The 16,238-nt window shown below is 39.1% G+C and overlaps 1 protein-coding gene across 1 annotated transcript in view; it reads left to right on the top strand.

The window, feature by feature from the left end:
• Positions 1-16,238, top strand: part of TMTC2 (transmembrane O-mannosyltransferase targeting cadherins 2) — a 256,438-nt gene that overhangs the window by 181,999 nt on the left and 58,201 nt on the right. The window contains exons 6-8 of the mRNA XM_082043051.1: positions 831-1,015; positions 2,670-2,748; positions 14,785-14,906. Coding sequence (XP_081899177.1) covers positions 831-1,015; positions 2,670-2,748; positions 14,785-14,906 — 386 coding nt within the window. The remainder of the gene's footprint in view (positions 1-830; positions 1,016-2,669; positions 2,749-14,784; positions 14,907-16,238) is intronic.

Raw genomic sequence — 16,238 nt, 5'->3', positions numbered from 1 at the left:
ATTTCTTTTTAAGGAAATCTCCCTATTCTTAAATAACACTTTCCTTTTTTTCAGAAGTTATTCTTTTGGAAAGCAAAACGTGAAATTGCGCACTTTTCAGTTGTCTACAAGTATTTATTAGCTAATAACTACATCTAATGTGGTGCAGGGAGGAAGGAGATAATGAGTTAACACTGGGCAGCACTGTTAGAACCTAAAACGCTTCTGAGCTGAGGTGGTGAGCCTTAGGTGCTACTGCCCAATTTTTAGGCTCCTGTTTTCTGTTTCTTAGAACCAGTCCCTGATTTTTATGGTGTGTTGTGTGAGTGAGCAGTACAAAGTCCTTTCATTTTTTCTGTCTTGCCTGAGGGAAATGGGAAATAATCCATAGGATGTTGCCAGTGATTGGTTCCAAAATTAAGTGCATGGGTTTTTTTTAAGATTGCTTACTTTTTTTTTTTTTTTGCTTAGATATTAAATCTTATATATGTATACATGTACAGGTGTATATGTATAAACATATGCATATATTTTTGTAAGATTTCAAACAATTATGCTATATGCTTGATACAGTCCTATAATAATAAGAGGAACAAAAGTGGAGCATGCTGCCTAACCAGTGTTCCCTTCCTTCCTTCCTTCCTGAGTCTTTATGGCCATTGTCTCCTTTCCTTGTCTCTGAACTTTTACCTCTTATATGTTCCTCTTCACATCAGTGATTGATCTATATTATACAAAAGCCAAATTAGATAACCATGGGATCTCTTTCGGATGTTACTTTGAAATAAAACAAAGATTAGATAAAACATAATGGAACCCCATTAAAAGATAACATTTTTCCATCTTCACAGCTGCCTATTTAAATACTGGCATCATCCTGATGAACCAAGGGAAGACAGAGGAAGCCAGGAGGACTTTCCTGAAGTGTTCAGAGATCCCTGATGAAAATTTGAAAGATCCTCATGCTCACAAAAGCTCTGTTACTAGCTGTCTTTATAACTTAGGAAAACTCTTTCATGAACAAGGACACTATGAGGTAAGACTCTAGATTTGTCTACAATCTCATGATAAAACCTTCATACATAAATATTACGTATTGCTTCCATACAGACTTTTAAACTATGTGACGGGCACAAATTGCTTGAATTTCACCAAATCAAGATTAGCATTCCCTACAGAGCATATTTATTCTCAACAGCAGTAAGTGTGGTGATGTTGATTAGGAGTGTGATGTTCTGGTGTCAGAGTCCACATTAGTAATGGTGACATCTGATACGTGTTAATTATTCTTTTTGGCTTTGTCCTCATGGCTGGTATGCAAAAGATATATCCTGATTACAGACCAGCCAACCTAAAGCGTACTGACTTTTTAATTAAAAATAGAGTAAGGCATCTTTAATTGAAAAAATGCAATTAGGTTTGCTTTTCAGTCTCCCAGTTAGAACAATTCAAAACTTCAGTGATTAAAAACATCCTATTACGTGCTATTTTCTAATAACTTGACCTAAGTGCTAAAGTGGGTTGGATATTTTTAATTTAACCATACACTGCACCCAACCCGTCCCATCTCATTTACTTGTCCTCTCCATTTTCCCTGCTGAAATTATTGAAACCGGACATTTACTGAAGTATTGACCTTTAGCAGTATTTGAATGAAAGTCATTCTTACTTTGCATTGCCAGGCATACTTCAGAACAGGAGTTACGCATGGTTTTGGTCCATATAACTCTTCCAGACCGTGACAGTTACTTCAGCTGTTTAAGATTAGGCATGCACAAGCTCTACATATTCTCTGACATCTGTCTGCTGAATCCAGCTCTGCCAGATGACAGTTACTAAGTGGTTAAAGCACAGATACAAACACCTAATACCTCCATGAAGTCTGCATGGCCAATGGAATGTAGAGTTGGAGTGCAATGCCTGGGAGGTGCAAGGGCTTTTAAGAATATGAACCCTCAGATTTCTGCCTGGTGATCACTGCAGTCTGACCCAGCCTTGATTTGATCATACACTTAGATTTTTTTCTAGCATATTTCAGCCTTCACAAGCTGTGACTATTCGATGGGGTGATGTAGAAAGTGATGTAGAGCTAACAGACTGAACAGCAATCATCCTAAGTGCTAAACAAATTATAAATGTGTGATCAAGTAATTCAAGGCACAGCACATTTGTGAAGGGAATCCAATTTTGGCATTCTTGACACTATAGTCCATCTCATTCTTTCTGTGGAGCAGCCTTCAGTTGTGAGGACTATATTTTGTTATTACTTGGCAGTAGACGATGTCTTTATTGTTAGGACATTTACTGTAGCTTAGTCATCAGAATGTCCTTTGTCTGTAGTTTGATATTACTCCATATTCTCTGACAGCCTATAGAATTTTACATATATTTAAACCACTCAATGACTCATAAGGTTATAAAAATTGTCCCTTTTACTTCCACCTGGAAAAAGAGTTGCAGTATTGTAACTGATTTTTTGTCTTGTCAATAAGCTTCACTGAATTTGGCAAAACTTTTGTAAATGAGAAGTATGAACATTCTGTGATGCTTATGATGCTGATGTGTTTTATTTCTCTCTGCACCTTTAATTTGGGGAAGGAGGATAGTTCGATTTTACTTTTTATGTGAAAGACTGCTTTTGAAATTGGTGCTTTATTAATGATTTGCCCCACTTGTGTGTTTCTTTTTAGGATGCCCTTATGGTTTACAAAGAAGCAATACAGAAAATGCCAAGACAGTTTGCACCACAGAGCTTATACAACATGATGGGTAAGTGCATTTTTAGTGCTTCAGAAAGATACTTGAGGAGCCAGGCAGGGCGAAACAAAAGAGCTTAGCCAGGCAACTGGTGCTCAAATGAATTGGCTAATAAAAACAAAAGTAATTGGCTTCAGTAGATGCAAGCCAAACCAGGTTCAGAGCTTAAATGCCAGCAACTGACATACTGGATAAGGCACAATAAATTATGAAACTGTTAGAAATGTTACTGGATATCTCCAAGAGTGTCTGTGTAGCACATCTACATCACCTGCCTGGACTTGTGCAAAGCATTTAACACTGTCCGGCGTTACATCCTTGTATCTAAATTGGAGAGACATGGATTCAATGGATAGACCATTCAGTGAATAAGGAATTAGCTGGATGGTCACACTCAAAGAGTTGTGATTAACGGCTCGATGTCCAAGTGGAGATCAGTGGTGAGTGGTGTTCTTCAGGGGTCAGGATTAGGACTGGGGCTGTTTAACATCTTTGTGGGAGACATGGACAGTGGGACTGAGGGCATGCTCAGCAGCTTTGCTGACAAAACCAAGCTGCGTGCTGTGGTCAACATGCTGGAAGGAAAGGTTGCCATGCAGAGGGACCTAGACAGGCTTGAGAGGTAGGCCGACCTCATGAAGTTCAACAAAGCCAAGTACAAGGTCCTGTGCATGGGTCAGAGCAATCCCAAGCACAACACAGGCTGGGCAGAGAATGGAGAGCAGCCCTGAGGAGAAGGGTTTGGAGGTGTTAGTTGATGAGAAGCTGAACATAAACTGGCAACGTGTGCTTGCATCCCAGAAGGCCAACTGTATCCTGGACTGCGTCAAAAGAAGGGTGATCCGCAGGTTGACATAGGTGACTCTTTTCCTCTACTCCACTGTTGTGAGACCCACCTGGAGTACTCCACTAAGCTCTGGGGCCCCTAACGTAAGAGGGACATGGACCTGTTGGAGCAAGTCAACGGAGGACCATGAAGATGATCAGAGAGCTGGAGCACCTCTCCTATGAAGATGGGCTGAGAGTTGGGGTTGTTCAGCCTGGAGAAGAAAAGGCTCTGGGGAGACCTTCTAGCAGCCTTCCAGGGGGACCTATAAGAAAGCTGGAAAGGGACATTTTACAAGGGCATGGAGTGGTAGGACAAGGGGTAATGGCTTTAAACTGAGAGAGGATGGATTTAGATCAGATATAAAGAAGAAATTCTTCACTGTGAGGGTGGTGAGGCACTGGAGCAGGTTGCCCAGAGAAGTTGTGGATGCCCCATCCCTGGAAATGTTCAAGGCTAGGTTGGACGGGGCTTTAAGTAACTTGGTCTAGTGGAAGGTGTCCCTGCCCATAGTGTGAAGGGGATGGAACTAGATGCTCCTAGAGGGCCCTTCCAACCCATACTATTCTATGATTCTATATAGAATGCATGGTGTTTTTCTTTGCCTCCACAATCTCTCATCTGCTATCTTGGAGACCTCATGTGCAATTCATACAGGTTTTTTCAATCTCCCATTTAGTCATATGTGAAACTAAGAAGAAATTGTATTTACTGTATAGAAAATGGAGTGAGATTGATTGTAACAGAAAATTTAGTGTGGCTCTTCTCTGTTAAATTTCCTTGTAAACCAACAAGATGTCCAAACAGACCCACAGAGATGTCTGGATTTTTTTCAGAGTGTGCCAAAAACTCATTTCCCAGCTGATACACTATTAGTTAGACATCTACAGTGAGAGAAATCTTCTTCCAGGACCAGCCTATCTGTTCTTCAGAATTTTAGCAGAGTCTCTTGAGTACTGCAAGAAAAATTAATTTAGCTGAGGTGCTATTTTGTTTTTAAACTTTAACTTCAGCTTCTTATGTTCTTCATCTCATTTTTATACAGAATACATTAAACAAATAAAAGAAAGTAGATATGAGTTATTTATAGTATTCAGATCTGTAGACAAGAGGATAGGTTCTTGATTGTTCCAGAGATGCTTTTAAGTGGAATTTTCTCTGAAAGAGCATATGTTTTGCTAAGCAACATCAGTGTCTGGCCCAGTAGGCTCCTTGAGCTCCTATGTCAGACAGAAAAAGGTGTAAAATTCCTTTAGAGTTCTTTGAAGTAGAGCAATTAAAAATCCATGTAGAAACAGTTAGGATCAACAGGAAGCATGAGGGGTTTTGTGGCTTTTCCCCCCCTCCCAGTGACTAAAATAAAAGGGAGTGTATTTGTTGATACCAATTGGTTTGACACAGTTGATGAAGGGAGGCACTACTCGCTCTACTTATTTAGGAAAGGCGTCTTTTATTAGCTCCTTACAAGTACGTGGGCATAGGAAAAAATATTCTAAAATTCTGGTTGTGACTGATGCTACGTGTTTGCAAATCCCTGTAAATGCTAAATTGACTACTTCCCTTGACACAGTGACAAAGTATCCAATGTCAATACTAGTATAAACGCTTCCTTAACAGTCATACAGTTCAATGAAGAGTTATTTCCTCTGAATACTAAGCTTTATCAGATTAATGCAAAAGGCTAAAATCCCTAAAATGTACAAGTTGATTATTGTCTGTGCTTTTGTTCATAGGGAGTCTTAGCTCAACTATTGTTTTATCAGTTTTATTTATCAGCACTTGCTGATAAATTTGGTGGAGTTATCAACAGTCACCACTCTGTGAACTAAGCCTCTGCTTAACATCAGTGTCCTATAGTGATTGCTCAAGTACTGCAATGCTCTGGAAAACCCTCTGAACTTTGACTGCCCTCTTTAGGGCACATACGTATTTCATAATTCTGATAAAAGTGCTCCTCAAAAGTACAGTAATTGGGAAAAAAAAATGCTGTTTCTAGCGTGATGGTTTGTTCCATCAAAAAGCAGGCCTGTGACACCTTTTTTTTTTTTTCCCCCCCATGAATAGATGGTCCCTTTAGAACCCACTATGACCTGTGAGATTCTCTAGTTTTTACTTTTTTTTTTTGCCAATTGGTTACTTTTTTAGGTTCAGGAAGCCTTTCTTAGCTTCCTTTATAAGCACAGTCCACAATGTCCAAGTTCACTCTGTTCCTGGGATTTGCATTTATTAACTCACAAAGCGATGGAGGACAACAAAGACCAGCTCAGTCCTTTGGCCAGGCTTGGCTGCTGCTGCACTTCCTCCCTCCACATCTTAGCCCAGACTCCGGCTTCTCTTCCCTTTAGGAAGCTGCTGGCACTTCGCGGATGTCCTAGTGGCACAGCAAGTTAGGGTCAACTAAGATTACCGTAGCCCCTTTCAGCCTGTTGCAAAGAGCAACAGGCTATTATAATGTAGCATATTGCAGCCTTTCAGTACTTAAAAGGAGCTTATAAAAAGGACGAGGACAGACTTTTTAGAAGAGTGTGTTATGAGAGGACAAGGAGTAACAGCTTTAAACTAGAAGAGGGGAGATTCAGGCTAGACATGGAGAAGAATTTTTTTACAATGAGGGTGTTAAAATACTGGAACAAGTTGCCCGGAGAGGCGGTAGATGCCCCATCCCTGGAGACGTTCAAGGCCAGGCTGGACAGGGCTTTGAGCAACCTGATCTAGCTGAAGATGTCCCTGCTCATCGCAGGGGGTTGGACTAGATGACCTTGGAAGGTCCCTTCCAAGCCAAACTAATCTATGATTCTATATATGTGTATTTTGGTTCTTTTGTGATGGCATTCATGGCAGGGAAACCAGAACTTGCTTTGCGCTAGTCGTTGAGGTGCAGCTTGTTGGCTGTGCTGCAAAGGCCATTCAAGAGGCCACATAAAGTCTTGGGTAGTGACTTGAATGCAGTGCAGCTCTATTAACAGCAAGACTCAGGTGGATTAGTTTAAAGCTGTCCTGGATTTGTCTGCATGAGTGTATGTGACTGCAGTTAGGTTAGTCTCTCTTACCTGTAATAGTGTAAAGTTAGATGACAAGACAGAGCTAGGTAGGTGTGCTCACTTTATAGTGTGGAAAGGCAAATATACCTCTGGGGAGTAATTAGGCCCATCTAATTTAGCTGTCTATTTTAGATTGTACAAATAATCCCCTGAAAGCATACTTCTACTGTAAAAGGAGCTGAGATGACTAGTTTAGACTTGCTAGCTCAGATTGGGTGAGATAAATCCTAAACACCTCTTCGGTCATCCTCCTTCCAATCGGGTGTGACAGGAGAACAAGGCAGCCACATCCATTATCAGGAGTGCATCCGCTCTGCAGCTCGTATGGTGTCACTGGGCACCCGAAGGCTGACTGGATTGTTTACTTCTGTTTTGATGTTCAAGATAAAATTATAAACATTTTCACTATAACACTGTCTTTGATAAACAGTGTTACATAAACTTGCCTGCCTACTTATGCATTTAAAAGGGGGACAGGAGGAACTGAAATAGGCCAGTCCTGTCTCGTGTGCTTGGAACTGCATGAGCCTGATTCTGAGCTGTGCCCGCTCACCATGTGCTCGTTGCTGGGGAGGGAGGAGGAGAAACTGGGGAGTACTCCTCATCTGCTCAGGAAGAAAGAGTCTGTCCCTGTCTCCTTCCCTGTGGAAAAAAGTCTTCACGGTTTATAATGAAATCCAAGAGTACAGTTTGCATATTATCTGCTGCAGTTGTCATTGTGAGTTTGATGTATTCTAAGTCTCTGGCAACAGCTCTGCTGGGTTCAGTATTAGATATTGGCATGTGGTGTAAGAAAACAGTGCTTCCTCTAATTTTTGATAGTTATTCAGTCATTTCATTGGAGATCTTCTGGAGGCTTTTTTCTCTGTATGATATACATGACATACTCGAAAGAGAATAAACAGGAGATGAACTGTTTAAACTGAATTAGGGTTTGAACTCCAGCACTCAGACTGCGGTAGCATTAACACTCCATCAGTGTTAAGCCTTTACACCACCTGCTTTCCCTGTTTGTGTTACACTTCTTTTCCTGCCCTTGCTTCTATTGGCTTTTTGCTCTGACAGGCCCAGAGACTCTTCCAGTGTGCCAGCCTTGCCGCTGACTCTCATCCTTTAAAACTCTGAGTTACTTTCCTCTTAGAGGAAAAAGAAGTACTGGGCCTCAAGAAGCAACCCATCCATTTGACTTTGCATTTTATTCACACTACAAAAGGCAGGACCAGAAGACCAGCATCAGATGTTCTAAGTTTGTACATATGAAAATTTGCAGGGTAGATTTTGGTCTCCTGTTGCCGGATTTATTTTGCCAGGTGTACAACAACTCAGCTAAGGAAACCATATGTTTCTCTGGCTTTGTGCCAAGAAGTAAAGCCTTTTCAATTTTTTTTTTTTCTTAAAATAACCCAAACCAGCTAAAAATTAAAAATCTAAAACTAGTATCAAAATAATTATTCAACAAGCTGTATAAGATTGTCTTGGCATTTATTTTCTCTCTGTCATATTTCTTTGATGTGAATTAAAAAGTACATGCTAAGGTTACACAGATTAATTTGCTTGGCATGGTAACATGCACTACAAAGGCCAGAGTCCAGCTCAGCTGCATTAAATAGGTAATATATTTTGTTTAAAGTTTCAATTAAAACTCGGGGTCAAAAGATAAAATGGTCCCTGTGGGATCTTGAACACTTTAATGCCAATATTAGGATTGCTTAAGGATCAGCGTCTGCTCTAGATGTCTTTTGCGTTCCTTGAAATCTGATATTATACAGTTGATTGTATTACATTGCTTTTAAAACCACACTGGCCCACCTGCTACAGTAATTCATACTCCTGCCAGTTAAGTGGTGTGAGGTGGACCATGGAGGCTTTATTTTAATACTGAATAGTACGAAGAAAGATGTTGGGGTGGCATTGTTCAGGTTTAGTTTGGCAAGATACTGTCATAAAGACAAATGTCTTGATCGCACTTCTGCCCTTGCCAGCTAACGTCTGCATGTCTATTTTCAAATGCATTTAATGCAAAGCCTTACAAACATTTTTGATGAGAAATGCAAGTTACGAAAGAAGCTAACATTGCAGGAGTGAATACAGTTAACGATGCACAAATTGGAGTTTATATTTCTCCTTGCTAATCTGCTACATTGCACATGGACAGAAAACAAATCATCCACAAGTGGCAGCCAGGTACGGAACACAAAAGGGGAGCCAGATTTTACATATGGTGCAGAGGTTTGCATCATAAGTACAAAGGCTTAGCATACAGAGAGACTTTCTGTGTCGATGATTATAACATAACTATTGCTTTATTTGATTATGCTTTTGGGTGGATGTGGCTATACAAACCTGTTAATATTATTAAGGCTCCTATCCCATTTGCCCCTTGCTCCTATTAAATGCTTTTTTATTGAATTACTCTTAAATATTGTTTAGAACTCCAAGAAACATTTTGCTGGCATAGTTTTACAATTCACGCTGTGCAAGACTTACTTTTTAAGAGCCAAAGATGATTAAACCGTGAAATACATACCCCACATTGTAACTTAGGCAGGGCATGGTACCTGCACCGGCATCAACTCCAGTCACCAGTGTGCTTCCTGAGCATCCCATGAAGCTTTACTGGTAATTTCTTACTAAATGTACGTTACAAACTTTTTTCTTTCAAAACTAGCTTGATTGGGAAAAAAAAAAAAAAAAGAGGATTTTTTTTATATGTATATTTTATTTATGTTCTAGGGAAATAAGAATGGAGTCTGCTCTGTTAGTGATGGAGTAAAAGGCTGTGCTTCCTTCTCTCCCTCACCCTGCTACTTTAACACTTCCCCCTCTGAGACTTTGCAGACTATAGTAGTTTAGAACTGCTGTCCACAGCTGAATATAAATCTCTGGGCTGATTGCAATGTTTCCTGTTTCTTCACTTTGTTTTGTTTGAGCAATTCAAGCTGAGTATGAAGGTTACAGTAGTGGATTGCTGATGGGGCAGTGGATGCAATGTTTGAGACTAATTTGGGTGTTTGGTGGTTTTTTGTTCGTTTGTTTGTTTTATTTCCAGGTTCGCAGGTTTTCTGAGTTCTATGTCTTTGGACTGTTGATCTACAATTTCATGTCAAATGTTTGAGTTTTCTTAGGCAATATGCTGAAAAAGCTAAGAGTCTAAGCCTGAAATGCATTTATATTTTTAACATATGTGGGTTTGTATGAAAATAAGTACAATTGAACATTTGTAGACCAAAAATATGGTCCAATACTGACACTGGGCTACAGGGATCCCAGATAGGCATGATTCTAATGGAAAGTGCTTCTATTAAGAGAAAACTGCACTGGCATAATCTCTGTGTTTTACTGACAAAAAAAAAAAATTAAAATGATTGTAAATACAGTAAGAGGCAAGAAGAACACACAATCACTTGTTCAGTTATGCATTCTTAGTTTGTACCCTTATGATTTACTACTGGTTGCAAATCAGTTGGAAAATGCAAATGAAATTATCTATCTCAGGTGAGCTCAGTGCTTCTATTTGTGTCAGTGTACTTCTTTCCCTGGAAGTCTTTGTACAACAGAAAACAGCTGTGCAGAGTCCATGTTGCATGTTCCATGTTGCGACTGATTTTGCCCTTAACTTATATCTGTTTTCCACTTTAGGTATTTTCCTTCAAAAGTAGCTTAGTGGTCTAATTAAATCAGATCAGAGGCTTTGCTTTGGCTAATTTGAGACCTATAAGAATCTACTCAACCGAAGTAAATGTGGATTGATTCCCATCCATCAAAAGCCCTCTTATAATACAATATATTCCTTGAAATCTTCAAGGAGATTATTCCGTTACAGGAACACAATGACAACAAAAACAGCAAAACAAACAAACCAACAGCAATAACAAGAGAATATGCTTAATCTGTGCAGAACTTGACGCTCATTAAGTTCACATGCTTCAGCTGTTTCAGAGGAGATGTGCACGCAGTGGATATTTATCACTAAGACTGTTAATGTTTTGCAGTATATCTTAAGTATCATTACAGTACAACATCAAACCATGCATCTAGATTTCTCATGTTATTGTATGCCCTGGTGCCTAAGGGAAAAAAGAAGGGAAGTTATATGTCCAGGGAGGTGCATTTATGGTAAGGGCATCTGCAGCCTTGATTTGCACAAGAACTCTGCACAGTTGCTTTATGAAAGGCACAAATTCCTTGTGGTATTGTGGTACGCGGGGATGCAGACTTCTCCATCATTTTCTAACGCAACCTGTTTATGTTCCAAATTCAAAGGAATGATGGAAAAATGAAATTTAAATCCTGACTGAATTATTAGAGACTTTTCAAAGTGCACCTCTGTGTCTCTTTCTGTTTTGACATCCACTTGTCAAGGCCAAATTGTGTATTTTCTATACTACATTTTTCCATCCAGATACCCGAGTAGCAGATAGTTAACACATAAAAGGATGATGCAAGGCAGACGTGCCCTGCATTGTCTCCTTTACAGAGATAATTTTTCAGTTGATTTTTCAGCACTGTCTTTTGTGGTCCTAAGAGGGGGACCACAGGAGGATCATATGTTCTTAATCTGAAAGTGTGGGTACATGACACATACATGTAATAGTACAGTGCTGTTACATCCATAGTTCCATTGTACTTGCCCATCGATAAGTCTGACGTGCTGCCTGCAAGGACATGGCCTTTGCTTACTATGACGAGGTGCATCTGACACAGAACAAATATGAAATCAGCAGATGAGAGGTTAATCTCAAACTATGTAACATACATTCATGTAAATGGTACCTAAATTTTCTTTTTAACAATGTGGTATGTATTAAAAAATCTTAAGTTCTGTCTTTTTTTTTTTTTAGGATTTGTGTCAAGTTCACATTCCACTTAATTATCAGGTATAAAGTTAACCTTTCAGGGCAAATAGCTGTTAGCAAGCTGATCCTTTATTAGTATTATTATTTAATAGAAATATTCAATGTTTAATATTATTGTTATTGTTTTTTCATTATTCTTCATTAATTTGTTCTGGTATCATTTCAGTAGGAATTTTTTGGCATTGTTTTAGTTTATTGGTTTTTCTGTTTTTGTTGTTTTGCTTTGTTTATTTTGAAAGATGATTTTTCAGTTCCAAGGATTCTGGGGAAATATGGGAAAATATCATTTGGAGAATGGTAGTCTTGCAAGTGATGTATCTCTATGGCAAAGAAAATCTACTTGAATAGCAGGATTTTATTTATGGTGGTGTAAGTCTACTCAAGGTAGCCCATTACTCATGTCTTTGTCATAAAGCATTAATAGAGGTGTTACTGAACTATGTATGCGCTCCTTCAAATAGTGTTTCAGTTGCATATTAATGTTCTTCTTGCACTACCTTAATAAATGAGAGTTACAATTTAATAATCTATACTTTCCTTGTAGAATAAGCTAAGAAATGGGTGCATAAGTCTCAGGAAATATAGCTGAACTAACCCCTGTAAAAACTGAATCAGTTTTAAATTACTGATCTGCCCCCTTTTACCCCAGCTGGCTATTGAATTCCTTACTCATTGTGCAGGCAATGCTGCACGTGGCCACGAGTTGATAGAGACTGGAGAACTGGAATAGCTGTCAGTTTATGTCTTAAGGTTTCCACTTCCATGAATTTCTTTCTCTGTTTTTGTTACTTCTGTTGAGAATTTCATTAATAATTTGTGTGTGTATGTGACCTTTCAGCTTTTTAGCCTGAGTTTTGAAAGATTTTGCAAATTAAGTAATTGTTGAAGTAAATATGGAAACGGGCTCACATGTACCATTGGTTTGCATATTTTTTTACCAATGGACACTCTGTTAAATCATTCATGTTAAAACAATATGTGATTGTAAATTGCAAATATTATTTTTCTTATCTTTGATGCACACAAATGCATCCTGAATGACAATGATGTCATTTATGTCATGTATGTCAATTCATACAGGTTTTCACTGTCATTTTGTTGGAAAACTATCTTAAAATGGAACAGCTTTTGTTAAAATTGTGGCAGTCTAACACAAAGAATCACTTGATTGAATTAACACTTCAATTAACGGTTTCTTGATTTTATTCTGGTCTTTGAGTATGGTGGTGGCAGAGCCTCTATCAGTTTTCAACTTACTTTGATTTCTTTTTAGATAGGGGTGTCATTGCAAATAATTTAGAAGAGGAAATTAATTACAGGCTCCCTAACAGTACTTCCTTCTGTAATAATGACTTGTTCTATGCTTATAATACAGCAGTTCTTGATTATATGGGGCTTATGGGCAAAAAACAGACTCTTCAGAAGAAAAATGTTCGTCTATAGAGAATTTCCTCTAAAGTCTTCAGGGGAATAAAGTTCCTTTTTGTATGGTTTGACATTTAGATTGACATATTGTAGCCTCGTTTTGAGATGTGCCACTCAGAAATACCCTCAAAGTTTTAGGAGCTTAGCTTGTAAAGTAGTTGAGCTCTTAAAACCTATTAAAAATTGAATTTGCCAGTACTTCAAAGATGTTAATCTCTTCTTATATCAGGATCTGTCATGAAAAATAGATTAGAATCTTGGATCTTTTTGAAATTTGGCAGTGCATTCAACGTATACTACCAGCAGATAATAACTCCATCTCTTATGGCTGCTTACATTACTTTTTAAAGGATCTCATTATTAATTGCTTGAAACTTTGCCAAGCTGTAACAGGTTGGGCTGGAATTTTCCACTTAAAGAAGAGGGCAATATGGATTCCTCATTTCCTCTGTGCTAAATGAAGCAGGGGCCTGTGGGAACAATAATATGCAATCAAATAATTAAACGTTCTGCCGTAAAGCATACTGCTAGGGAGAAGAGTTGAGAGGAGCATATAGCTTGACTCCTGGCGCCTTCCATCCTTTCAGCACTTCATGACTTTCTTTTGTGTATAACAAAGTATAATGCTGCATCACTTATTTGTGAGTGCTGGCAGAGTGAAAAAAAATGCATTTGACATTGATATAGCTGAATTTGATCATGGGTTTTTCAGAGTGCTCATGTTCTTTTGGAGATTCTTTGCCTTCCCCCCCCCAATTTCCCTTGATTTTTGGGGGGACTGGTATTTTAGTTTGGCTCTAACCAGCTATGGAATGATTTCTGGGACTGAAACATCAGCTGCTTCTGTGTATGTAATCAGATATCCAAGACCAGTGCATGAGTACAAAATGTTCTGTAGATCCTTCAGTTAGAAATCTCGGTCTGCTAGATTCACAGGCTTGCACCCCTTTTGGAAAAGCTCTATTTGGTCATAAAAGTCATGTTGGATCCACTTAGTGTTGGCTCAATGTGACTTCTGGCTCTACATCATGCTTATTTTATCTGTGGGCTGTGTTTTGGTAATTTTCCCTGCACTGCACCTTAACTCCTGAAACTAAAAAAAGTTCTAACTGGACACAGTCCACTTTTCTTTCATGAAGAAAATCTTCCGTAGCCCCTGTAAAATACTCAAGAGGAAGTAGCTCCCATGATAAGAGTTCCTTCTATTTTATTTCTTCAAGCATGTAGGTCGTACTTTCTGAGTTTTAGCAGTGCGATAGTTGACCTCAGTCTTGATCAGAGAACACTGGTCCTTCTGTCTCTCTCTGATGCACTCACGGCTGTTCATCTTCATGTTATGCGGAACTGGGGACAACGTCTCACCTGGAGACAGGCTTAGCTGTCCTCTGCTTGGGTCAACCATAGTCCTGTCTTGATCCTCCAGTGGTAGCACTGGATAAACTGTGACTTCATAATTTTGGGAAGTTACTTAGCCATTTATTTGGAATGAATCAGCTAGTGAGACGGTGAAATCCTGTCTCTCCTGTAGGCATTTTTGGTCTTGTCATTGGCTTGGGCAGGGGCACATTTACATCTAGATTCTTGAAGTATTATGATTAAATGCTAGGGCATCCTGTATTCTCCCTGCCATTCCATGATGTGCAACGTAGACTGATGGAATAGAAGTAGCTTCTCTATAGTAGATGTGATAAAATTTCTGTTATTTAAAGATTTTTGGCTGAAACTTAGCATCTGGAGCTCTCTCTTGAAATTCTGCTTGTTCATTGCAGCTATTCAAAGCACTTCACCTTTTTCAAGATCTCTGTCCATTTAATAAACAACAAATGATAAATGAGATAATAAATTGTGGAGACCTTGAGAAATTTTGGGCGTTCTCACCAACATTTGTCTTGCCCTGTAGGAGAAGCCTATATGAGAATGAGCCGGCTGCCTGAAGCAGAGCACTGGTACGTGGAGTCACTGCGATCCAAGAGCGACCACATCCCAGCGCATCTCACCTATGGAAAACTGCTGGCTCTCACGGTGAGTTAATCAGCAGCTCCTGGGAGCTGGTCCCAGGCTCTTCGAGTAGTTGAGGTAAAGGGACGGCAAGACTTTGGCCTGAAAATTGCTTATTGCTGTATTTATCATGCTATTTCAGTCATGCTTTCTAATTAAGGGTTTTGACAGCACAGTGGTTTGTTTCTTTGGGGGTTTTTTGTGAAGTATCGCAATTTTGAAGGCTGAATACTGCACCTTGATGAGCAATAAAATACTCTGCCTGTCCTTTCTCAATGCACACTTGCTTACCTGTACTTGCTCTGTGTCATAATTGTGGTCTGTTCTCATCACATTTGTCATCATCTCTTGATACATTTTTTTAACTACTGTTGCTTCTTCTCATATTCATAGCAATACATACAGATAGGTTCCTGTCCGTTCTAGTAACAGCAGCATAAGCTGAAAAGATGGTGCTGATGCCGTGTTGGCTTGAAGTGACATAGGACTTCATAAACACAAAACAAGGCAAAACATTGATGGCAAAGTAATTAGAGATGGCAGAAAAATATTCAGGTGATTATGTCATTCCTGAAAAAGAAAATTCATTTATCTTTGATCTTTTGAAATTTGGCATTTATTTCATTTAATTATTTCAGCTACAAAGTCTGAAAAGATGTTCAACAGGAAAACAGATGAAGAAGAGACTTGGCAATAGAATATGAACTTTTTTTGTCTCCATGTTGGTCACTTATCCTTAATCAGTTTTGCAGCCTACCATCTGCTCAGTGATTCACATTAAATTAGTTTTGTCTAGTTTTTAGTATACTGAACTGTACTAGTATTAGTTGCCATCGCCAATACATGATTGCTGTAACTGACGTGGTTCCTGGAAGTCTGCATTGACTTCCTGGAGCTTCAGTAGCATTAGAGCTGCTCCCTTTGGCACAGTTGTTTCAGTCCATACCTAACTTGAGGTACCACTGCGATTTATTCTTCTTTTAAACTTTGCTACCTAGGTTTATGATAATTTTCTCACAGCCTGGATATTTAGGAGAGAGAAAAGCCTACTTCAGTCAGTTTTCAGATGTTAGAGGAAAGACATCTTAGAGGCTTCTTTCCCCTCATCTGTTGGAACCAAACCTTCAGACTTTTTGCAGCCCTGTTTCTGAGTAGAAGTGCTGTGACAAAACTATTGATAACGCTTCTCTGTGTCTCTTTTCCAGGGGAGAAATGTGAGATGGTTGATGAAGTGAAGGATGGAAGTGGGTGGTAATATAGACAGAAAATCTTTCTCTGTCGGTGAAATTGGGGCATGAGGGAGGAGAGGAGGAAAGTGTCAGACAGGTTCCTAAGTTCCAGCCAAAGGCACTTCTT

Source organism: Streptopelia decaocto, assembly GCF_964273445.1.
Source record: "Streptopelia decaocto genome assembly, chromosome: 1".
In the NCBI taxonomy this organism is placed as follows: Eukaryota; Metazoa; Chordata; class Aves; order Columbiformes; family Columbidae; genus Streptopelia; species Streptopelia decaocto.
This window is presented reverse-complemented; position numbering and strand designations above follow the sequence as displayed.